This window comes from Thalassophryne amazonica, chromosome 11, assembly GCF_902500255.1.
Source record: "Thalassophryne amazonica chromosome 11, fThaAma1.1, whole genome shotgun sequence".
NCBI classification, from domain to species: domain Eukaryota; kingdom Metazoa; phylum Chordata; class Actinopteri; order Batrachoidiformes; family Batrachoididae; genus Thalassophryne; species Thalassophryne amazonica.
Genome location: NC_047113.1, coordinates 97,900,592 through 97,927,668, shown reverse-complemented (window position 1 = coordinate 97,927,668; position 27,077 = coordinate 97,900,592). Strand labels below are relative to the sequence as shown.

General features: G+C 33.4%; 1 protein-coding gene across 1 annotated transcript in view; it reads left to right on the top strand.

Moving 5' to 3' along the window:
• The first annotated feature begins 845 nt into the window (after nucleotides 1–845).
• nkx1.2lb (NK1 transcription factor related 2-like,b) overlaps nucleotides 846–27,077 on the top strand; it is a 103,180-nt gene continuing 76,948 nt past the window's right edge. The window contains exons 1-2 of the mRNA XM_034180883.1: nucleotides 846–1,234; nucleotides 2,677–2,887. Of these exons, the coding sequence (XP_034036774.1) occupies nucleotides 923–1,234; nucleotides 2,677–2,887 (523 nt within the window). The 5' untranslated portion in view covers nucleotides 846–922. The remainder of the gene's footprint in view (nucleotides 1,235–2,676; nucleotides 2,888–27,077) is intronic.

Genomic DNA, 27,077 nt, shown 5'->3' with positions numbered 1-27,077 from the left:
GGTGTCCAGTGAGAACTTTTGCGCAGACGGACTGTCTAGACCCGTGACATCATCATACACCAAAAACACTTATCTATTAACAAATTCGCACATGTTGCATGTTGAAATGCTGAAAACTCGATTCTCTAACTGCTATTTTATTATTTTATTACCGGCACTGTGGCAATACTGTGCATCCCTTTAAAATGTGATCAACTAAAATATACAAAGGAAAATGCAGCGCGTGTGTGAAACACGCACAGCACATAAACACTCACATCAGACAAAACCAGTGCGCGTGTTTGTGATAAAGGCCTCGCGGACTCTGCAGTAACAACACTTTTTGTTCTTGCCTTTTTGACTTAAATGCGCAGTTTCCTCAGTTGCACAATGTGTCAGAAAAGTAAAAACTACGTGAATTCGAACAGAACGCGGTTCACTGTGAAGCGCGTGCGCCCGGCTCTTCCTCTCTGCGCGCGCGCAGCCCTGAGATAATAGCCTATTAGTGGAAGTGAAATTAATTTGTAGCCAATTACAAGCCGCAGAGGTGAATGTGAATAGAGAGAGAGAGAGAGAGAGAGAGAGAGAGAGAGAGAGAGAGAGAGAGAGAGAGAGAGAGAGAGAGAGAGAGAGAGAGAGAGAGAGATCAGCGCGTGTCCTGACAGGTCTCTTCCTTGCCTGCGCGCGCCCCGCGGTGACCAGACTGAGCGCGCGCGAGGTCTGATCTGTCGCCTCGCGTATGTGCGCGCGCCAAGGCGGGGGACAGACAGACATCAGAGGAGGAGGCGTCCCGGAGCCGCTGCGGAGCGGAGAGGAGGAGGAGGAGGAGGAGGAGAACTCAGAGTGCACCTCCTGTGACCCGTCAGACGGCACGCGGCCTCGCCACAACAGCAGTTTTTACATCCGGATTCTCACCCCCAGATGGGAAGACCAGAGTGAAGTCATGAACAGGGACAGAGCGGTACCGGGGCCCCCCGGGGGGGACGGGGTCCACACCGTGCTGAGCCGGGACAGAGTTCTACCGGGGCCCCCCGGGGGGGATGGGGTCCAGACCGTGATGACCCGGGACCGGGCGGTTCCGGGTCCTGGCGCTGACGGGGTCCAGACCGTGGTGGGCCCGGACGGAGGGGACATTTTGGACGGAGTAGCCGCCGGAGACAAGCGGCTCTTCTCCGGCGTCGGGACCGGCGGCAGAGACACTCAGGCGGCCGAGAATCCCTCGGAGGCTCCGCCGGTGCTGGTCCCGCCACAGCAGGTACCCACGCGCGTGGATCCGGCTCGTGGACTGCGGGACATCACAGACCAGGAAAAAACAAACAAACTCGAAAACACTGTTTTACCAAAAACATCCCGCCACGTGGCGAGGCCTTAATTTAAAAAATTAATTTAATTCAACTGCACCGGCATTAAAGTGACAATAATGTGTAACTTTTCAACACTTTCAGGATGAACTTATTTTCACCTGATGTCAACAAAATTATGTTTTGAAATCCTAATATAAGTTAAAATTTTAAATAAATGAGAATGAGTGTGTTGAAGCAGGTTTATTTATAATGTTTAATTCTACTGGAGGAGATTCTCATGATCTCAGCACCTTTTCCGTGATTTCACTTGTATTTTACTGTCGACACACCGACCTCGGTTATAAATGATAATCATGGTAAAGAAAGTCTGCTTTTATCTGCATTTCAACCGCTTTTTTTAATTTAGATTTTAAATAACTCTTAAGGCTTTTACCGAAATCAGTTAATTACACTCAAACGTGTCAATTTAAAACGAACATTTTAAACTCATTCCTGTCTATAAATGTTTTATTTCATCCCACACTGCTGTAGTTATATTAATCGGATCAATTCCTTTGATTTTTTTTTTATCGAGATATTGACTGCTATCGAAAAAATAATTGCATTCATGTTTGTGGCTTTCTGATAGTTTGTTCGTTTCAGCAGCACCACAGTCTAAAGGTCTAACCCTTAACTCACCATACTTCTTTATTATTATTACTGTTATTATTGGGATTTCAGTTTTTCCCAAAAATCTGAATTTTCCGACATTTTCCACATTTTTAAAAAACTACATTTATATTTTAGTTATTATGATAATAGTAAACTAAAAACTGTTTTGGTAATTTCATCAAAAACTTTTGTTTCGTTTTCAAGTGTTTTTTTGTATATTTTTAAACACCAATATTTTATTTTATCATATTTTATTATTGTATTATTTTTCATATTGTATTATTTTTCATTCGTTCGTATATATGACAGCTTTTGGTTTGTTTGTTTTTTTGGTTTTTTTGGGGGTTTTTTGCCCCTGTAATTTTTTTTATCTTTTACAGTTTGCACTCAGTTATTGATTTTTATTTTCTGTTATTTTATTTGTATTATTAGCGATATTTTTTATTTCTTTTATTTTCTTAAGATGGTGAGTATTTAAAAGGCTACACGTTTTTATGATTTGAATGGAGGAAGAACTGTGATTTTTATTATTATTATTATTATTATTATTATTATTATTAAACCTGTGGAATAAATGCTCCTTTCTGATTTGAATGGCATTTAGGAATAAATTAATGTTGTGCCGGTGACTCGGAGAAAATAAAACCACGCGGATCGGTATCAGAGGACACAAAACAAACGAGCACGAGCTGCCCGGTAATAATTACGTCATAATGAGTAACGCGCCTGTTTTGATCTGCAGGGCCCCGCGGGGCACAGGACCACCTCGTTCTCGGTCCTGGACATCTTGGACCCGAACAAGTTCACGAGCAGCAGGAGGGTCCAGCAGCCGCAGCGCGCGAGCCACCGGGTCGAGCGCGAGCTGAGCGCGTGCGGGGCGGAGAACCGGAGAACGTCGGAGCGCGAGCCCGGCCTGGAGCCCGGCTGCGGGCCGGAGGACTACCAGAACCACCGTGAGTGCTTTTTATTTCTTCACCTGCACTTTTACAAAAAAAAAAAAAAAAAAAAAAAGACACCCACAATCAGTTAAAAACAATGAGTGCGCGTGAGCAGGATGTCACTGTACCGCCTTCACCAGAGGAGGAATTTTCACGGATTTACTTCGACTCCTTTGAAAGTTATTTTAAAGGGATAATATATACAGTAAATTTTGCTGAGTAAAATATACTCTGCCAGGATAACATTTGGCTCCAATCTAAATAGTAAAATACACTCTATTCCAGAGTGAAATCAGCTCTACCATCTTGTTAAATCAAATGTTTCTACTCCAATAAGAGTTTATTTTGCACTGTGATCAGTATTGTTGATTTGCTAATATCAGTTTCATTGGTGCTCTCAGATTACACAAACAAATCATAATTATTAAAACGTTTGTCCTGTTCCTTTTTTAGCTTGATGTTTTGATCAGTTACAGCATTTCTTTCCAGTTTTTAAATGAGTTTTTGATTTTTCGTTTTTCAGATTTAATTTTAATCGATATAGTGATCACGTGTTGATCATTATGACGTTTTTCAAAGTAAGCATGTATTATTTTGGCCTTTTCTTGCTTACTTTTTCAATTCAAAAAGATAATGTAATGACAATGTAATCACAAGAATAATGTCAATAATTAATGGCAATGACAGTGTAGAATACTAAGCTACATTTAAATAAAGTCTGACCACAAATTACATTTTTTCTTTCATTGTATTTTTCTGTAAACATCCTAACAAATGTAATTTCACAAGCAGATTCAGTTATCATCTAAACTTTCAGCGCTAATTATTGAAAATAATATTGAAAATACTACACTGCTAATAATAATAATAATGACAACAGCAACAACACCCATGTATCAGACATATTGAGTGCTTTTTTAAATGTAAATTTATTTTGCTGTAGTTATAATATAAAAATAATATACAATAGTAGTTAAGTTGAATATTATTTAAAATTATCTGTATGATTTGTTCCTGAATAATTTCTTTTTTACATTCTGCCACTGACATTCAGAAATATTCTATTTAACATTAACTGTGAACAGAATTTTTTACACACACACTAAACTGTGTTTCAACAAAATGTTTTATTCTTTTTAACACCGGACTGAATTTTAAAATAATGATTTGTTTACTTATGTGGGGCTGAGGGTTTGTCTGATAAGTATTATTTACAAAAAAAACCCAAAAAAACAAAAGTGAACACACTGGACTGATGTTTCCATTTTATTATGGGATCAAACCTGTTTTTTTCTCTTTTCTTTTTGATTTACTGTGAAGCAGGCACACAGAAAATACTATGAGTGTATTTCACAATTTTTATTCAAGGTGTTATTTTTACATTTTCCATTAAAGGTCATTTGTTGGAATTTTCAGGTCAATCTGATCTGAATGTATTTGTTTATGATTTGTTTAATTCGGCCTCTGCACAGTCAGCATGTTGTCAGCACAGGGTGCACAAACCACTTCATAAATTGTTACAGTTCATCTCTAATATATGTTTTTTAAAGATTTTTTTATGTTGCACTTGAAATGAAGTTGAAATATTTTTTGACCTTTTACAGCTTTAAATGCACTGATGAATTAAACTTTATAAAAAGAGTTTTTATAATTTGCACAAAAATGATCTGATTGCAAATTTATTAAGGAGGCTTGAGTGGTTTTCTCCCAATACAGACTATTTAAAGAAAATATTCATGTTCTGGGGTTTCACAGTGCATTTATACAACCCCTGGCAATAATTATGAAATCACCGGCCTCGGAGGATGTTCATTCAAAAAAAGCAGATCACAGACATGACACAAAACTAGTCATTTCAAATGGCAACTTTCTGGCTTTAAGAAACACTATAAGAAATCAAGAAAAAAAAATTGTGGCAGTCAGTAACGGTTACTTTTTTAGACCAAGCAGAGGGAAAAAATATGGACTCCCTCAATTCTGAGGAATAAATTATGGAATCACCCTATAAATTTTCATCCCCAAAACTAACACCTGCATCAAATCAGATCTGCTCGTTAGTCTGCATCTAAAAAGGAGTGATCACACCTTGGAGAGCTGTTGCACCAAGTGGACTGACATGAATCATGGCTCCAACACGAGAGATGTCAATTGAAACAAAGGAGAGGATTATCAAACTCTTAAAAGAGGGTAAATCATCATGCAATGTTGCAAAAGATGTTGGTTGTTCACAGTCAGCTGTGTCTAAACTCTGGACCAAATACAAACAAAATGGGAAGGTTGTTAAAGGCAAACATACTGGTAGACCAAGGAAGACATCAAAGCGTCAAGACAGAAAACTTAAAGCAATATGTCTCAAAAATTGAAAATGCACAACAAAACAAATGAGGAATGAATGGGAGGAAACTGGAGTCAACGTCTGTGACCGAACTGTAAGAAACCGCCTAAAGGAAATGGGATTTACATACAGAAAAGCTAAACGAAAGCCATCATTAACACCTAAACAGAAAAAAACAAGGTTACAATGGGCTAAGGAAAAGCAATCGTGGACTGTGGATGACTGGATGAAAGTCATATTCAGTGATGAATCTCGAATCTGCATTGGGCAAGGTGATGATGCTGGAACTTTTGTTTGGTGCTGTTCCAATGAGATTTATAAAGATGACTGCCTGAAGAGAACATGTAAATTTCCACAGTCATTGATGATATGGGGCTGCATGTCAGGTAAAGGCACTGGGGAGATGGCTGTCATTACATCATCAATAAATGCACAAGTTTACATTGATATTTTGGACACTTTTCTTATCCCATCAATTGAAAGGATGTTTGGGGATGATGAAATCATTTTTCAAGATGATAATGCATCTTGCCATAGAGCAAAAACTGTGAAAACATTCCTTGCAAAAAGACACATAGGGTCAATGTCATGGCCTGCAAATAGTCCAGATCTTAATCCAATTGAAAATCTTTGGTGGAAGTTGAAGACAATGATCCATGACAAGGCTCCAACCTGCAAAGCTGATCTGGCAACAGCAATCAGAGAAAGTTGGAGCCAGATTGATGAAGAGTACTGTTTGTCACTCATTAAGTCCATGCCTCAGAGACTGCAAGCTGTTATAAAAGCCAGAGGTGGTGCAACAAAATACTAGTGATGTGTTGGAGTGTTCTTTTGTTTTTCATGATTCCATGATTTTTTCCTCAGAATTGAGTGATTCCATATTTTTTTCCCTCTGCTTGGTCTAAAAAAGTAACCGCTACTGACTGCCACATTTTTTTTTCCTGATTTCTTATATTGTTTCTTAAAGCCAGAAAGTTGCCATTTGAAATGACTTTAGTTTTGTGTCATGTCTGTGATCTGCTTTTTTTCTACAAAATTAAACAACTGAATGAACATCCTACGAGGCCGGTGAGTCCATAATTTTTGACAGGGGTTGTATATTTTGACACTAAAATGTTTAAAACATTTTATTGTTGACTGTTTTAATAAATTAAAAAATTAAATGTGCTCTTTAAGCACAAGGATGAACAAAATTGCAGATCATGATCTGAAAAAGGTGAATAATATTTCTGACCCTTTAATACAAGAACAATTAAATTAAAGCAGATGGCTTCAGAAGTTACAACATGAGGAAACAGTTCTTATGGTTTATTTAAAGGTCTGATCCAGGTTTAAATATCCTGTTCTAACTGTTGATTTAAGGGTCTGATCCCAGTTTAAATACCCATTTCTGATGGTGTATTTAAAGGTCTGATCATAATTTAAATATACTGTTCTGACTGATTATTTAAGCGTCTGATCACAGCTTAAATATTGTGTTCTGTTGATTTAAAGTTCTGATCACAGTTTAAATATTGTGTTCTGATGGATTATTTAAGAGTCTGATCACAGTTTAAATATTGTGTTCTGATGGTTGATTTAAAGTTCTGATCAGAGTTTAAATATCATGTTCCGATGGTTTATTTAAGAGTCTGATCACAGTTTAAATATCCTCTTCTAATGGATTATTGAAGAGTCTGATCACAGTTTAAATATCCTGTTCTGATGGTTTATTGAAGAGTCTGATCACCTTTTAAATACCCTGTTCTAATGGATTATTGAATAGTCTGATCACAGTTTAAATATCCTGTTCTGATGGTTTATTGAAGAGTCTAATCACAGTTTAAATATCCTGTTATGATTGTTTATTGAAGAGTCTGATCACAGTTTAAATATCCTGTTCTAATGGATTATTGAATAGTCTGATCACAGTTTAAATATCCTGTTCAGATGGTTTATTGAAGAGTCTAATCACAGTTTAAATATCCTGTTCTGATTGTTTATTGAAGAGTCTGATCACAGTTAAAATATCCTATTCTAATGGATTATTGAAGAGTCTGATCACAGTTTAAATATCCTGTTCTGATTGTTTATTGAAGAGTCTGATCACAGTTAAAATATCCTGTTCTGATTGTTTATTGAAGAGTCTGATCACAGTTTAAATGTCCTGTTCTAATGGATTATTGACGTCTGATCACAGTTTAAATATCCTGTTCTGATTGTTTATTGAAGAGTCTGATCACAGTTAAAATATCCTGTTCTAATGGATTATTGAAGAGTCTGATCACAGTTTAAATATCCTGTTCTGATTGTTTATTGAAGAGTCTGATCACAGTTTAAATATCCTGTTCTGATGGTTTATTGAAGAGTCTAATCACAGTTTAAATATCCTGTTCTGATTGTTTATTGAAGAGTCTGATCACAGTTAAAATATCCTGTTCTAAAGGATTATTGAAGAGTCTGATCACAGTTTAAATATCCTGTTCTGATGGTTTATTGAAGAGTCTGATCACAGTTTAAATATTGTGTTCTGATGGTTGATTTAAAGTTCTGATCACAGTTTAAATATCCTGTTCTAATGGATTATTGAAGAGTCTGATCACAGTTTAAATAACCTGTTCTGATGGTTTATTGAAGAGTCTGATCACAGTTTAAATATACTGTTCTAATGAATTATTGAATAGTCTGATCACAGTTTAAATATCCTGTTCTGATGGTTTATTGAAGAGTCTAATCACAGTTTAAATATCCTGTTCTGATTGTTTATTGAAGAGTCTGAGCACAGTTAAAATAGCCTGTTCTGATTGTTTATTGAAGAGTCTGATCACAGTTTAAATATCCTGTTCTAATGGATTATTGAAGAGTCTGATCACAGTTTAAATATCCTGTTCTGATTGTTTATTGAAGAGTCTGATCACAGTTAAAATATCCTGTTCTAATGGATTATTGAAGAGTCTGATCACAGTTTAAATATCCTGTTCTGATTGTTTATTGAAGAGTCTGATCACAGTTTAAATATCCTGTTCTGATGGTTTATTGAAGCGTCTAATCACAGTTTAAATATCCTGTTCTGATTGTTTATTGAAGAGTCTGATCACAGTTAAAATATCCTGTTCTAAAGGATTATTGAAGAGTCTGATCACAGTTTAAATATCCTGTTCTGATGGTTTATTGAAGAGTGTAATCACAGTTTAAATATCCTGTTCTAATGGATTATTGAATAGTCTGATCACAGTTTAAATATCCTGTTCAGATGGTGTATTGAAGAGTCTAATCACAGTTTAAATATCCTGTTCTGATTGTTTATTGAAGAGTCTGATCACAGTTAAAATATCCTATTCTAATGGATTATTGAAGAGTCTGATCACAGTTTAATTATCCTGTTCTGATTGTTTATTGAAGAGTCTGATCACAGTTTAAATATCCTGTTCTGATGTTTTACTGAAGAGTCTAATCACAGTTTAAATATCCTGTTCTGATTGTTTATTGAAGAGTCTGATCACAGTTAAAATATCCTGTTCTAAAGGATTATTGAAGAGTCTGATCACAGTTTAAATATCCTGTTCTGATTGTTTGTTGAAGAGTCTGATCACAGTTTAAATATCCTGTCCTAATGGATTATTGAAGAGTCTGATCACAGTTTAAATATCCTGTTCTGATTCTTTATTGAAGAGTCTGATCACAGTTAAAATATCCTATTCTAATGGATTATTGAAGAGTCTGATCACAGTTTAATTATCCTGTTCTGATTGTTTATTGAAGAGTCTGATCACAGTTTAAATATCCTGTTCTGATGTTTTACTGAAGAGTCTAATCACAGTTTAAATATCCTGTTCTGATTGTTTATTGAAGAGTCTGATCACAGTTTAAATATCCTGTTCGAATGGATTACTTAAGGATCTGATCACAGGTTAAATATTCTGTTCAGATGGTTTACTGAAGAGTCTGATCACAGTTTAAATATCCTGTTTTAATGATTATTGAAGGGGCTGATCACAGTTTAAATATCACGTTCTTATGGATTATTGAAGGGGCAGATCACAGTTGAAAGATCCTGTTCTAATGTATTAAAGGGGCTGATCACAGTTTAAATATCCCGTTCTGATGGTTTATTGAAGAGTCTGATCACAGTTTAAATATCTTGTTCTGATGGATTATTTAAGGAGCTGATCACACTTTAAATATCCTGTTCTAATGGATTCTTTAAGACTCTGATCACAGTTTAAATATCCTATTCCAGTGGATTATTTAAAGGGCTGATCACACTTTAAATACCTTGTTCTGATGGATTATTTAAGGGGCTGATCACAGTTTAAATATCCTGATCTGATGGATTATTTAAGAGTCCGATCACAGTATAAATATCCATTCCAAGGGATTATTTAAGGGCTGATCACAGTTTCAATATTTTGTTCTGGTGGCTTATTTAAGAGTCGGATTGCAGTTTAAATATCCTATTCCATTGGATTATTGAAGGGGCTGATCACATCTTAAATATCCTGTTCTGATGGTTTACTGAAGAGTCCAATCACAGTTTAAATATCTTGTTTTAATGGTTATTGAAGGGGCTGATCACAGTTTAAATATCCTGTTCTGATGGGTTATTGAAGAGTCTGATCGCCATTTAAATATCCTGTTCTGATGGGTTATTGAAGAGTCTGATCACCGTTTAAATATCCTGTTCTAAGGGATTATTGAAGGGCCTGATCACAATTTAAATATCCCGTTCTAATGGATTATTAAAGGGGCTGATCACAGTTTAAATATCCTGTTCTAATGGATTATTTAAGGGGCTGATCACAATTTAAATATCCCGTTCTAATGGATTATTTAAGGGGCTGATCACAATTTAAATATCCAGTTCTAATGGATTATTAAAGGGGCTGATCACAGTTTAAATATCCTGTTCTGATAGATTATTTAAGAGTCCGATCACAGTTTAAATAACCGTTCCAATGGATTATTTAAGGGCTGATCACAGTTTAAATATTTTGTTCTGGTGGATTATTTAAGAGTCGGATTGCAGTTTAAATATCCTATTCCATTGGATTATTGAAGGGGCTGATCACATCTTAAATATCTTGTTCTGATGGTTTACTGAAGAGTCTGATCACAGTTTAAATATCTTGTTTTAATGGTTATTGAAGGGGCTGATCACAGTTTAAATATCTTGTTTTAATGGTTATGGAAGGGGCTGATCACAGTTTAAATATCCTGTTCTGATGGGTTATTGAAGAGTCTGATCACAGTTTAAATATCCTGTTCTAAGGGATTATTGAAGGGCCTGGTCACAGTTTAAATATACTGTTCTGATGGATTATTTAAGGGACTGATCACAATTTAAATATTCCATTTTAATTTATTTATTTATTTATTAGTTTATTTGAAAGGGACAATACAGTCAGACATAGCTACAAATCAAAGCTTGCAGCTGATGTGATGCATACAGAGTATAGCAACAAGTGCTAATTTACAACTCCCGTCCCTGGTTAGGCTTTTCTACTCTAACACGACCTAAAAAAACATATTAATTTACATTTGAACATCTATAATAAATAGAACAGTGCAATTCAAACTCTCATCTCACTCATCTCATTCATTCACTCTCATATGTTTACTGGTGGGTACAGTTTTGGTTTGATTTAAGCCAAGATTTAAGTTTAAAGGTGAACATTTTCAACTCGCTGACAGCCTTAATATCTGTGGGCAGTGAGTTCCAGAGTTTACAGCTTTTGTAAGAAAAGGCTGACTGTCCAAACGAGGTTCTGCACTTGGGGATGGTACAGTTATGATTTAAGCTACCTCTTGTTGTCCTGCTGCTGTTTGGTCTCCCCATAAATTCCCTAAGTGGTTCTGGAGCCAAATTGTGGTAGCATTTAAAAAATAATTTTAGAAAACAGAAATGGCTAAAACTGTCAAAACTCAATAAGTTATGTTTGTGGAGGATTTGACAGTGATGATGACGGATTGGTTTTCTGTCCATAATTTTGATTGCTTGATTGTAAAGTGAACCAATGCGCTTTATGGCTGAGGGAGCTGCCTGGGCCCATGCTGTCATGCAATAGGAAATATGAGAGAATATCATCCCATGCATGTACAGCAGGGCCGCCTGGTTTGGAATGAAGTGCCTGATAAGTCTAAAACAATTTATATTTCTTTGTATTGTTTTGGATATTTTCTTTATGTGTTCATCAAATTTTAGTTGCGGGTCAAGAACCAATCCTAGATATGTCATTTCATTTACTTGTTGTATTTCGCTGTTTTGGAAAACTATTTTAAAATTGTGTTCTAATTTTTGTTTTTTGATTGAAAAGCACATAGACACTGTTTTTGTGAGGTTAGGGACTAATTGATTTTTGAAAAGCCACTGACTAACCTCAGCCATACATGCAGATAAAACATCTGCAGCTTGCTCTGGTGTCTTTGCGGGTGCATAAAAAACTGCATCGTCCGCGTAAAGTTGGCAGCGAACACCTGGGCAAGATAGTGGAAGGTGATTTATAAAGAGACCAAAAAGCAGTGGTCCCAGTATGGAGCCCTGAGGTATTCCCATCGAGATGTTTATCAGGGAGGATTTATCCTGGGGCACTCTCACACACTGCTCCCTATCCTGCAGGAAAGAGGTGAACCACTGCATTGCCTCCGAGGAAATGTTAAATGTGGACATTTTGGCTAAAAGGAGGCTATGATTGACTGTTTCAAATGCTTTTTTAAGATCCAAAAACACAGCTCCTACCACTTCACCCTTGTCTAGTGAATTTTAATGTTTTCTATGAAGCAGCAGTTGGCGATCTCAGTTGAATACCCTTCTCTAAAGCCAAACTGCTGTGAGTGGAGGAGCTGGTTGGCCTCCAAGTGGTCAGTCAGTTGAGCTGCCACAACTTTTTCAGTAAGTTTTGACAATACAGGTAAAATTGCTGTCGGCCTGTAGTTGTGCATAGAGTCCCGGACTCCTGATTTAAAAATTGGGACAATCACAGCTTTTTTGCAGCCTAAAGGAAATTTACATTTTCTAATGGACAAATTAATAAGGTATGTCAAAGGTATGTCAAAGGTTTAACTAACAAGTTACTGTAACGTTTGAAAAGCAGGAATTTATATTATAGATATCATTTGCTTTGGAGTTGGACAGTTTTTGGATATTCTTTGATACTTCATTCTCATTCACTTCTTGTAGACAAAAGTATTCAGAAGAGGACTGTAGTAATTCACTTTCAAATGTGGCTCTCTCAAAATCTTCTGTGAGTTCTTCGATTGATAGTACAAAGTGCTTATTAAATTCATTGGCCATGATGGTGTTTTCATTAATAATTTTGCCATTCACAATTAATTCTTTAATTCCTTTTGACTTGGTTGTTTTATTCGTCAGATTATTCAAATATTTCCAAAGAGAATTATTGTTGCCCATGGAATTGCCTATAAGATTTGTATAATAGGAAGCTAATGGATTATTAAAAGGGCTGATCACAGTTTATATAACCTGTTCTTATGGATTATTGAAGGGGCTGATCACAGTTTAAATATCCCGTTCTAATGGATTATTAAAGGAGCTGATCACAGTTTATATATCCTGTTCTAATAGATTATTTAAGGGGCTGATCACAATTTAAATATCCTGTTCTAATGGATTATTAAAGGAGCTGATCACAGTTTATATATCCTGTTCTAATGGATTATTTAAGGGGCTGATCACAATTTAAAAATCCCGTTCTAATGGATTATTTAAGGGGCTGATCACAATTTAAATATCCCGTTCTAATGGATTATTAAAGGGGCTGATCACAGTTTAAATATCGTGTTCTGATGGATTATTTAAGAGTCCGATCACAGTTTAAATAACCGTTCCAAGGGATTATTTAAGGGCTGATCACAGTTTAAATATTTTGTTCTGGTGGATTATTTAAGAGTCGGATTACAGTTTAAATATCCTATTCCATTGGATTATTGAAGGGGCTGATCATATCTTAAATATCCTGTTATGATGGTTTACTGAAGAGTCTGATCACAGTTTAAATATCTTGTTTTAATGGTTATTGAAGGGGCTGATCACAGTTTAAATATCCTGTTCTGATGGGTTATTGAAGGGTCTGATCACAGTTTAAATATACTGTACTGATGGTTTATTCAAGGGGCTGATAACAGTTTAAATATCCTGTTCATATGGATTATTGAAGGGGCTGATCACAATTTAAATAACCTGTCCTAATGGATTATTAAAGGGGATGATCACAGTTTATATATCCTGTTCTTATGGATTATTGAAGGGGCTGATCACAGTTTATATATCCTGTTCTAATGGATTATTAAAGGGGCTGATCACAGTTTAAATATCCTGTTCTAATGGATTATTCAAGGGGCTGATCATAGTTTAAATATCCTGTTCCAGTGGATTATTTAAAGGTCTGATCACAGTATAAATATCCTGTTTGGAAGGTTTATTTTAAGGGATGATCACACTTTAAATATCCTGTTTTGGTGGTTTATTTAAGAGTTTAAGAGAGTTGTTACCCAAGGGTCTGATCACAGATTAAATATCCTGTTTTGATGGTTTATTTAAAGCTCTGATTACAGTTTAAATATCTTGTTCTGATGTATTATTTAAGGGTGTGATCATAGTTAAAATATCCTGTTCTGATGGATTATCTAAAGGTCAAAGTTTCAATATTCTTGTTCTAATGGTTTATTTAAGTGTCTGATCACAGTTTAAATATCCTCTTTTGATGGTTTATTTGAGTCTGATCACAGTTTAAATATCCTGTTTTCATGGTTTATTTAACAGTCTGATCAAAGTTTAAATATTATTGTTCTGATGGTTTATTTAAGAGTCTGATCACAGTTTAAATATCCTGTTTTGATGGTTTATTTAAAGTTAAAGGTCTGATCATAGTTATCTTGTTCTGAAGGATTACTTAAGGGGCTGATCACAGTTTAAATATCCTGTTCTGATGGTTTATTTAAGAGTCTGACCAAAGTTTAAATATCATGTTTTGAGGGTTTATTTAAAGATATGATCACAGTTTAAATATCTTGTTCTGATCGATTATTAAGGGTGTGATCACAATTAAAATATTCTGTTCTGATGGATTATTTAAGGGTCTGATCAAAGTTTTAATATCCTTGTTCTAATGGTTTATTTGAGAGTCTGATGACAGTTTAAATATCCTGTTTTGATGGTTTATTTAAGAGTCTGATTACAGTTTAAATATCTTGTTCTGATGGATTATTTAAAGTTCTGAGGACAGTTTAAATATCCAGTTCTGGTGATTTATTTAAGAGTCTGATCAAAGTTTAAATATCCTGTTTTGATGGTTTATTTAAGAGCCTGATCAAAGTTTAAATATCCTGTTTTCATGGTTTATTTAAGAGTCTGATGACAGTTTAAATATCCTGTTCTGATGGATTATTTAACGGTGTGATCACAGTTTAAATATATGTTCTCATGAATAGTTTAAGGCTCTGATCAAAGTTTAAATATCCTGTTTTCATGGTTTATTTAAGAGTCTGATCAAAGTTTAAATATTTTTGTTCTGATGGTTTATTTAAGAGTCTGATCACAGTTTAAATATCCTGTTTTCATGGTTTATTTAAGAGTCTGATCAATGTTTAAATATCCTTGTTCTAATGTTTTTTTTAAGAGTCTGATCACAGGTGAAATATCCTGTTTTGATGGTTTATTTTAGTCTGATCATAGTTTAACTATCCTGTTTTGATTGTTTATTTAAAGCTCTGATCACAGTTTAAATATCTTGTTCTTATAGATTATTTAATGGTGTGATCACAGTTAAAATATCCTGTTCTGATGGATTATTTAAGTGTCTGATCAAAGTTTTGATATCCTTTTTCTGATGGTTTATTTAAGAGTATGATCACAGTTTAAATATCCTGTTTTCATGGTTTATTTAAGGGTGTGATCACAGTTAAAATATCCTGTTTTGATGGTTTATTTAAGGGTATGATCACAGTTAAAATATCCCATTTTGATCGTTTATTTAAGAGTCTGATTACAGTTTAAATATCTTGTTCTGATGGATAATTTAAATTTCTGAGGACAGTTTACATATCAAGTGCTGGTGATTTATTTAAGAGTCTGATCAAAGTTTAAATATCCTTGTTCTGAGGGTTTATTTAAGGGTCTGATCACAGTTTAAATATCCTGTTCAAATGGTTTATTTAAAGGTCTGATAACAGTTTAAATATCCTGTTTTGATGGTTTATTTAAGAGCCTGATCAAAGTTTAAATATCCTGTTTTCATGGTTTATTTAAGAGTCTGATGACAGTTTAAATATCCTGTTCTGATGGATTATTTAAGGGTCTGATGACAGTTTAAATATCTGTTCTCATGAATAGTTTAAGACTCTGATCAATGTTTAAATATCCTTGTTCAAAAGGTGTATTTAAGAGTCTGATCACAGTTTAAATATCCTGTTTTCATGGTTTATTGAAGAGTCTGATCAATGTTTAAATATCCTTGTTCTAATGGTTTATTTAAGAGTCTGATCACAGGTGAAATATCCTGTGTTGATGGTTTATTTAAAGGACTGATCACAGTTTAAATATCTTGTTCTGATGGATTATTGAAGGGTGTCATCACAGTTTAAATATCCAGTTTTGGTGGTTTATTTAAGAGTCTGATCACAGTTTAAATATCCTGTTTTGATGGTATATTTAAAGCTCTGATCACAGTTTAAATATCTTGTTCTTATAGATTATTTAATGGTGTGATCACAGTTAAAATATCCTGTTCTGATGGATTATTTAAGGGTCTGATCAACGTTTCGATATCCTTGTTCTGATGGTTTATTTAAGAGTATGATCACAGTTTAAATGTCCTGTTTTGATGGTTTATTTAAGGGTATGATCACAGTTAAAATATCCTATTTTGATGGTTTATTTAGGAGTCTGTTCACAGTTTAAATATCTTGATCTGATTGATTATTTAAAGTTCTGAGGACAGTTTAAGTATCCAGTTCTGATGATTTATTTAAGTGTCTGTTCACAGTTTAACTATCCTGTTGTGGTGGTTTATTTAAAGGTCTGATCAAAGTTTAAATATACTTTTCTAATGGTTTATTTAAGAGTCTGATGACAGTTTAAATATCCTGGGGTGTGATCACAGTTAAAAATCCTGTTTTGATGGTTTATTTAAGAGTCTGATTACAGTTTAAATATCTTGTTCTGATGGATAATTTAAAGTTCTGAGGACAGTTTACATATCCAGTTCTGGTGATTTATTTAAGAGTCTGATCACAGTTTAAATATCCTGTTCTAATGGTTTATTTATAGGTCTGATCACAGTTTAAATATCTTGTTTTGATGGGTTATTTAAAGGTCTGATCATAGTTATCTTGTTCTTAAGGATTACTTAAGGGGCTGATCACAGTTTATATACCCTGTTCTGATGGATTATTCAAGGGGCTGATCACAGTTTAAATATCCTGTTGTGATGGTTTATTTAAGAGTCTGACCAAAGTATAAATATCATGTTTTGATGGTTTATTTAAAGATATGATCACAGTTTAAATACCCAGTTTTGATGGTTTATTTAAGAGTCTGATCAAAGTTTAAATATCCTTGTTCTAATGGTTTATTTAAGAGTCTGATCACAGTTTAAATATCCTGTTTTGATGGTTTATTTAAGAGTGTGATTACAGTTTAAATATCTTGTTCTGATGGATTATTTAAAGTTCTGAGGACAGTTTAAATATCCAGTTCTGGTGATTTATTTAAGAGTCTGATCAAAGTTTAAATATCCTTGTGCGGAGGGTTTATTTAAGGGTCTGATAACTGTTTAAATATCCTGTTTTCATGGTTTATTTAAGAATTATTCAAGGGGCTGATCACAGTTTAAATATCCTGTTCTGATGGATTATTTAAGGGTCTGATCAGATTTTAAATATCTGTTCTCATGAATAGTTTAAGACTCTGATCAAAGTTTAAATATCCTTGTTCAAAAGGTGTATTTAAGAGTCTGATCACAGTTTAAATATCCTGTTTTCATGGTTTATTTAAGAGTCTGATCAATGTTTAAATATCCTTGTTCTAATGGTTTATTTAAGGGTCTGATGAAAGTTTAAATATCTGTTCTCATGAATAGTTTAAGGCTCTGATCAAAGTTTAAATATCCTTGTTCAAAAGGTGTATTTAAGAGTCTGAGCACAGTTTAAAGATCCTGTTTTCATGGTTTATTTAAGAGTCTGGTCAATGTTTAAATATCCTTGTTCTAATGGTTTATTTAAGAGTCTGATCACAGGTGAAATATCCTGTTTTGATGGTTTATTTTAGTCTTATCACAGTTTAACTATCCTGTTGTGATGGTTTATTTAAAGGACTGATCACAGTTTAAATATCTTGTTCTGATGGATTATTGACGGGTGTGATCACAGATAAAATATCCTGTTCTGATGGATTATTTAAAGGTCTGATCCCAGTTTAAATATCCACATCTGATGGTTTATTTAAGAGTCTGATCACAGTTTAAATATCCTGTTTTGATGGTTTATTTAAAGCTCTGATCACAGTTTAAATATCTTGTTCTTATAGATTATTTAATGGTGTGATCACAGTTAAAATATCGTGTTCTGATGGATTATTTAAGGGTCTGATCAAAGTTTTGATATCCTTGTTCAGATGGTTTATTTAAGAGTATGATCACAGTTTAAATATCCTGTTTTGATGGTTTATTTAAGGGTAAGATCACAGTTAAAATATCCTGTTTTGATGGTTTATTTAAGAGTCTGTTCACAGTTTAAATATCTTGGTCTGATTGATTATTTAAAGTTCTGAGGACAATTTAAGTATCCAGTTCTGATGATTTATTTAAGTGTCTGTTCACAGTTTAACTATCTTGTTGTGGTGGTTTATTTAAAGGTCTGATCACAGTTTAAATATCTTGTTCTCATGGATTACTTAAGGGTCTGATCAAAGTTTTAATATCCTTTTCTAATGGTTTATTTAAGAGTCTGATGACAGTTTAAATATCCTGTTTTGATGGATTATTTAAGACTCTGATCAAATCTTAAATATCCTTGTTCAAAAGGTGTATTTAAGAGTCTGATCACAGTTTAAATATCATGTTTTCATGGTTTATTTAAGAGTCTGATCAATGTTTTAATATCCTTGTTCTAATGGATTATTTAAGAGTCTGATCACAGGTGAAATATCCTGTTATGATGGTTTATTTTAGTCTGAACACAGTTTAACTATCCTGTTGGGATGGTTTATTTAAAGGACTGATAACAGTTTAAATATCTTGTTCTGATGGTTTATTTAAGAGTCTGATCACAGTTTAAATATCTTGTTCTGATTGATTACTTTAGGGTGTGATCGCAGTTAAAATATACTGTTCTGATGGATTATTTAAGGGTCTGATCAAAGTTTTAATATCCTTGTTCTAATGGTTTATTTAAGAGTCTGATCAGAATTTAAATATCCTGTTTTGATGGTGTATTGAAGGGTGTGATTACAGTTTAAATATCTTGTTCTGATGGATTATTTAAAGTTCTGAGGACAGTATAATGCAGGGGTAGGCAACCTGTTCCAGAAAGAGCCATGAGGGTGCAGGTTTTCTTTGTAGCCACTGACTCCACCAGGTGATTTCACTGATTAACTGATTCCATCTGCTCAAAGTGATATTAATCAGTAAAATCACCTGGTGGAGTCAGTGGCTGCAAAGAAAACCTGCACCCTCATGGCTCTTTCTGGAATAGGTTGCCTACCCCTGGTATAATGTATCCAGTTCTGGTGGTTTCTTTAAGACTCTGATGACAGTTTAAAGATCCCTGTTCTCATGGTTTATTTAAGGGTGTGATTACAGTTAAAATATCCTGTTGTGATGGAATATTTAAGGGTCTGATCACAGTTTAAATATCCTGTTTTCATGGTTTATTTAAGAGTCTGATCAGTTTAAATATCCTGTTTTGATGGTTTATGTAAAGCTCTGATCACAGTTTAAATATCTTGTTCTGATTGATTATTTTAGGGTGTGATCACAGTTAAAATATCCTGTTCTGGTGGATTATTTAAGGGTCTGATCAAAGTTTTAATATCCTTGTTCTAATGGTTTATTTAAGAGTCTGATCACAGTTTAAATATCCTGTTTTGATGGTTTATTCAAGGGTGTGATCACAGTTAAAATATCCTGTTTTGATAGTTTAAGAGTCTGATCGCAGTTTAAATATCCTGTTTTGATGGTTTATTCAAGGGTGTGACCACAGTTAAAATATCCTATTTTGATGGATTATTTAAGAGTCTGATCACAGTTTAAATATCTTGTTTTGATGGATTATTTAAAGTTCTGAGTACAGTTTAAATATCCAGTTCTGGTGGTTTCTTTAAGACTCTGATGACAGTTTAAATATCCCTGTTCTCATGGTTTATTTAAGGGTGTGATTACAGTTAAAATATCCTGTTGTGGTGGAATATGTAAGGGTCTGATCACAGTTTAAATATCTGTTCTCATGAATTATTAAATGCTCTGATCAAAGTTTAAATATCCTTGTTCTAATGGCTTATTTAAGAGTCTGATCACAGTTTAAATATCCTGTTTTGATGGTTTATTTGAGTCTGATCACTGTGTAACTATCCTGTTGTCGTGGTTGATTTTAGTCTGATCACAGTTTAACTATCCTGTTGTGATGGTTTATTTAAAGGTCTGATCACAATTTAAATGTCTTATTCTGATGGATCTTTGAAGGGTGTGATCACAGATAAAATATCCTGTTTTGATGGATTATTTAAAGTCTGATCCCAGTTTAAATATCCAGTTCAAATTGTTTATTTAAGAGTCTGATCACAGTTTAAATATCCTGTTTTGATGGTTGATTCAAGGGTGTGATCACAGTTAAAATATCCTTGTTCTGATGGTTTATTTAAGAGACTGATGCCAGTTTAAATATCCAGTTCTGATGGTTTACGTAAGAGTCTGATCAAAGTTTAAATCTTGTGTCCTATGGTTAATTTAAGAGTCTGATCATTGTTTAAATATCCTTGTTCTGATGGTTTATTTAAGAGTCTGATCACAGTTTAAATATCCTGTTTTGATGGTTTATTTAAGAGTCTGTTCACAGTTTAAATATTTTGTTCTGATGGATTATTTAAGAGTCTGATCACAGTTTAAATATCTTGTTCTGATGGATTATTTAAAGTTCTGAGGACAGTTTATATATCCAGTTCTGGTGGTTTCATTAAGACACTGATGACAGTTTAAATATCCCTGTTCTCATGGTTTATTTAAGGGTGTGATTACAGTTAAAATATCCTGTTGTGATGGATTATTTCAGGGTCTGATCACAGTTTAAATATCCTGTTTTCATGGTTTATTTAAGAGTCTGATCAAAGTTTAAATATCCTTGTTCTAATGGTTTATTTAAGAGTGTGATCACAGTTTAAATATCCTGTTTTGATGGTTTATTTGAGTCTGATCACAGTGTAAATATCCTGTTTTCATCGTTTATTTAAGAGTCTGATCAAAGTTTAAATATCCTTGTTCTAATGGTTTATTTAAGAGTCTGATCACAGTTTAACTATCCTGTTTTGATGGTTTATTTGAGTCTGATCACTGTTTAACTATCCTGTTGTCATGGTTGATTTTAGTCTGATCACAGTTTAACTATCCTGTTGTGATGGTTTATTTAAAGGTCTGATCACAATTTAAATGTCTTATTCTGATGGATCTTTGAAGGGTGTGATCACAGATAAAATATCCTGTTTTGATGGATTATTTAAAGTCTGATCCCAGTTTAAATATCCAGTTCAAATTGTTTATTTAAGAGTCTGATCACAGTTTAAATATCCTGTTTTGATGGTTGATTCAAGGGTGTGATCACAGTTAAAATATCCTTTTCTGATGGTTTATTTAAGAGACTGATGCCAGTTTAAATATCCAGTTCTGATGGTTTACTTAAGAGTCTGATCAAAGTTTAAATATTGTGTCCTATGGTTAATTTAAGAGTCTGATCAAAGTTTAAATATCCTTGTTCTGATGGTTTATTTAAGAGTCTTATCACAGTTTAAATATCCTGTTTTGATGGTTTATTCAAGGGTGTGATCACAGTTAAAATATCCTGTTTTGATAGTTTAAGAGTCTGATCGCAGTTTAAATATCCTGTTTTGATGGTTTATTCAAGGGTGTGACCACAGTTAAAATATCCTATTTTGATGGTTTATTTAAGAGTCTGTTCACAGTTTAAATATTTTGTTCTGATGGATTATTTAAGAGTCTGATCACAGTTTAAATATCTTGTTTTGATGGATTATTTAAAGTTCTGAGTACAGTTTAAATATCCAGTTCTGATGGATTATTTAAGGGTCTGATCAAAGTTTCAATATCCTTGCTCTCATGGTTTATTTAAGAGTCTGATCACAGTTTAAATATCTTGTTCTGATGGACTATTTAAGGGTGTGATCACAGTTAAAATATCCTGTTCTGATGGATTATTTAAGGGTCTGATCAAAGTTTCAATATCCTTGTTCTGATGTTTATTTAAGAGTATGATCACAGTTTAATTATCCTGTTGTGATGGTTTATTTAAGGGTGTGATCACAGTTAAAATATCCTGTTTTGATGGTTTATTCAAAGGTGTGATCACAGTTAAAATATCCTTGTTCTGATGGTTTATTTAAGAGACAGATGCCAGTTTAAATATCCAGTTCTGATGGTTTACTTAAGAGTCTGATGAAAGTTTAAATATTGTGTCCTATGGTTAATTTAAGAGTCTGATCAAAGTTGAAATATCCTTGTTCTGATGGTTTATTTAAGAGTCTGATCACAGTTTAAATATCCTGTTTTGATGGTTTATGTAAAGCTCTGATCACAGTTTAAATATCTTGTTCTGATTGATTATTTTAGTGTGTGATCACAGTTAAAATATCCTGTTTTGATGGTTTATTCAAGGGTGTGATCACAGTTAAAATATCCTGTTTTGATAGTTTAAGAGTCTGATCGCAGTTTAAATATCCTGTTTTGATGGTTTATTCAAGGGTGTGACCACAGTTAAAATATCCTATTTTGATGGATTATTTAAGAGTCTGATCACAGTTTAAATATCTTGTTTTGATGGATTATTTAAAGTTCTGAGTACAGTTTAAATATCCAGTTCTGGTGGTTTCTTTAAGACTCTGATGACAGTTTAAATATTCCTGTTCTCATGGTTTATTTAAGGGTGTGATTACAGTTAAAATATCCTGTTGTGATGGAATATGTAAGGGTCTGATCACAGTTTAAATATCTGTTCTCATGAATTATTAAATGCTCTGATCAAAGTTTAAATATCCTTGTTCTAATGGCTTATTTAAGAGTCTGATCACAGTTTAAATATCCTGTTTTGATGGTTTATTTGAGTCTGATCACTGTTTAAATATCCTGTTGTCATGGTTGATTTTAGTCTGATCACAGTTTAACTATCCTGTTGTGATGGTTTATTTAAAGGTCTGATCACAATTTAAATGTCTTATTCTGATGGATCTTTGAAGGGTGTGATCACAGATAAAATATCCTGTTTTGATGGATTATTTAAAGTCTGATCCCAGTTTAAATATCCAGTTCAAATTGTTTATTTAAGAGTCTGATCACAGTTTAAATATCCTGTTTTGATGGTTGATTCAAGGGTGTGATCACAGTTAAAATATCCTTGTTCTGATGGTTTATTTAAGAGACTGATGCCAGTTTAAATATCCAGTTCTGGTGGTTTACTTAAGAGTCTGATCAAAGTTTAAATATTGTGTCCTATGGTTAATTTAAGAGTCTGATCACAGTTTAAATATCTTGTTCTGATTGATGATTTTAGGGTGTGATCACAGTTAAAATATCCTGTTCTGATGGATTATTTAAGGGTCTGATCAAAGTTTTAATATCCTTGTTCTAATGGTTTATTTAAGAGTCTGATCACAGTTTAAATATCCTGTTTTGATGGTTTATTCAAGGGTGTGATCACAGTTAAAATATCCTGTTTTGATAGTTTATTTAAGAGTCTGATCGCAGTTTAAATATCCTGTTTTGATGGTTTATTCAAGGGTGTGACCGCAGTTAAAATATCCTGTTTTGATGGTTTATTTAAGAGTCTGTTCACAGTTTAAATATTTTGTTCTGATGGATTATTTAAGAGTCTGATCACAGTTTAAATATCTTCTTCTGATGGATTATTTAAAGTTCTGAGGACAGTTTAAATATCCAGTTCTGGTGGTTTCTTTAAGACTCTGATGACAGTTTTAAGATCCCTGTTCTCATGGTTTATTTAAGGGTGTGATTACAGTTAAAATATCCTGTTGTGATGGAATATTTAAGGGTCTGATAACAGTTTAAATATCCTGTTTTCATGGTTTATTTAAGAGTCTGATCAGTTTAAATATCCTGTTTTGATGGTTTATGTAAAGCTCTGATCACAGTTTAAATATCTTGTTCTGATTGATTATTTTAGGGTGTGATCACAGTTAAAATATCCTGTTCTGATGGATTATTTAAGGGTCTGATCAAAGTTTAAATATCCTTGTTCTGATTATTTATTTAAGAGTCTGATCACAGTTTAAATATCCTGTTTTGATGGTTTATGTAAAGCTCTGATCACAGTTTAAATATCTTGTTCTGATTGATTATTTTAGTGTGTGATCACAGTTAAAATATCCTGTTCTGATGGATTATTTAAGGGTCTGATCAAAGTTTTAATATCCTTGTTCTAATGGTTTATTTAAGAGTCTGATCACAGTTTAAATATCCTGTTTTGATGGTTGATTCAAGGGTGTGATCACAGTTAAAATATCCTTGTTCTGATGGTTTATTTAAGAGACTGATGCCAGTTTAAATATCCAGTTCTGATGGTTTACTTAAGAGTCTGATCAAAGTTTAAATATTGTGTCCTATGGTTAATTTAAGAGTCTGATCACAGTTTAAATATCTTGTTCTGATTGATGATTTTAGGGTGTGATCACAGTTAAAATATCCTGTTCTGATGGATTATTTAAGGGTCTGATCAAAGTTTTAATATCCTTGTTCTAATGGTTTATTTAAGAGTCTGATCACAGTTTAAATATCCTGTTTTGATGGTTTATTCAAGGGTGTGATCACAGTTAAAATATCCTGTTTTGATAGTTTATTTAAGAGTCTGATCGCAGTTTAAATATCCTGTTTTGATGGTTTATTCAAGGGTGTGACCACAGTTAAAATATCCTGTTTTGATGGTTTATTTAAGAGTCTGTTCACAGTTTAAATATTTTGTTCTGATGGATTATTTAAGAGTCTGATCACAGTTTAAATATCTTGTTCTGATGGATTATTTAAAGTTCTGAGGACAGTTTAAATATCCAGTTCTGGTGGTTTCTTTAAGACTCTGATGACAGTTTAAGATCCCTGTTCTCATGGTTTATTTAAGGGTGTGATTACAGTTAAAATATCCTGTTGTGATGGAATATTTAAGGGTCTGATCACAGTTTAAATATCCTGTTTTCATGGTTTATTTAAGAGTCTGATCAGTTTAAATATCCTGTTTTGATGGTTTATGTAAAGCTCTGATCACAGTTTAAATATCTTGTTCTGATTGATTATTTTAGGGTGTGATCACAGTTAAAATATCCTGTTCTGATGGATTATTTAAGGGTCTGATCAAAGTTTAAATATCCTTGTTCTGATGATTTATTTAAGAGTCTGATCACAGTTTAAATATCCTGTTTTGATGGTTTATGTAAAGCCCTGATCACAGTTTAAATATCTTGTTCTGATTGATTATTTTAGTGTGTGATCACAGTTAAAATATCCTGTTCTGATGGATTATTTAAGGGTCTGATCAAAGTTTAAATATCCCTGTTCTCATGGTTTATTTAAGGGTGTGATTACAGTTAAAATATCCTGTTGTGATGGAATATGTAAGGGTCTGATCACAGTTTAAATATCTGTTCTCATGAATTATTAAATGCTCTGATCAAAGTTTAAATATCCTTGTTCTAATGGCTTATTTAAGAGTCTGATCACAGTTTAAATATCCTGTTTTGATGGTTTATTTGAGTCTGATCACTGTTTAACTATCCTGTTGTCATGGTTGATTTTAGTCTGATCACAGTTTAACTATCCTGTTGTGATGGTTTATTTAAAGGTCTGATCACAATTTAAATGTCTTATTCTGATTGATCTTTGAAGGGTGTGATCACAGATAAAATATCCTGTTTTGATGGATTATTTAAAGTCTGATCCCAGTTTAAATATCCAGTTCAAATTGTTTATTTAAGAGTCTGATCACAGTTTAAATATCCTGTTTTGATGGTTTATTCAAGGGTGTGACCACAGTTTAAATATCCTGTTTTGATGGTTGATTCAAGGGTGTGATCACAGTTAAAATATCCTTGTTCTGATGGTTTATTTAAGAGACTGATGCCAGTTTAAATATCCAGTTCTGATGGTTTACTTAAGAGTCTGATCAAAGTTTAAATATGGTTTATTTAAGAGTCTGATCAAAGTTTAAATATCCTTGTTCTGATGGTTTATTTAAGGGTCTGATCACAGTTTAAATATCCTGTTTTGATGGTTTATGTAAAGCTCTGATCACAGTTTAAATATCTTGTTCTGATTGATGATTTTAGGGTGTGATCACAGTTAAAATATCCTTGTTCTGATGGTTTATTTAAGAGACTGATGCCAGTTTAAATATCCAGTTCTGATGGTTTACTTAAGAGTCTGATCAAAGTTTAAATATGGTTTATTTAAGAGTCTGATCAAAGTTTAAATATCCTTGTTCTGATGGTTTATTTAAGGGTCTGATCAAAGTTTTAATATCCTTGTTCTAATGGTTTATTTAAGAGTCTGATCACAGTTTAAATATCCTTGTTCTAATGGTTTATTTAAGAGTCTGATCACAGTTTAAATATCCTGTTTTGATGGTTTATTCAAGGGTGTGATCACAGTTAAAATATCCTGTTTTGATAGTTTATTTAAGAGTCTGATCGCAGTTTAAATATCCTGTTTTGATGGTTTATTCAAGGGTGTGACCACAGTTAAAATATCCTGTTTTGATGGTTTATTTAAGAGTCTGTTCACAGTTTAAATATTTTGTTCTGATGGATTATTTAAGAGTCTGATCACAGTTTAAATATCTTGTTCTGATGGATTATTTAAAGTTCTGAGGACAGTTTAAACATCTGGTTCTGGTGGTTTATTTAAGAGTCTGATGACAGTTTAATTATCCCTGTTCTCATGGTTTATTTAAGGGTGTGATCACAGTTAAAATATCCTGTTGTGATGGAATATTTAAGGGTCTGATCACAGTTTAAATATCCTGTTTTCATGATTTATTTAAGAGTCTGATCAGTTTAAATATCCTGTTTTGATGGTTTATGTAAAGCTCTGATCACAGTTTAAATATCTTGTTCTGATTGATTATTGTAGGGTGTGATCACAGTTAAAATATCCTGTTATGATGGATTATTTAAGGGTCTGATCAAAGTTTTAATATCCTTGTTCTAATGGTTTATTTAAGAGTCTGATCACAGTTTAAATATCTTCTTCTGATGGACTATTTAAGGGTGTCATCACAGTTAAAATATCCTGTTCTGATGGATTATTTAAGGGTCTGATCAAAGTTTAAATATCCTTGTTCTGATGGTTTATTTAAGAGTCTGATCACAGTTTAAATATCCTGTTTTGATGGTTTATGTAAAGCTCTGATCACAGTTTAAATATCTTGTTCTGATTGATTATTTTAGTGTGTGATCACAGTTAAAATATCCTGTTCTGATGGATTATTTAAGGGTCTGATCAAAGTTTTAATATCCTTGTTCTAATGGTTTATTTAAGAGTCTGATCACAGTTTAAATATCCTGTTTTGATGGTTTATTCAAGGGTGTGATCACAGTTAAAATATCCTGTTTTGATCGTTTAAGAGTCTGATCACAGTTAAAATATCCTATTTTGA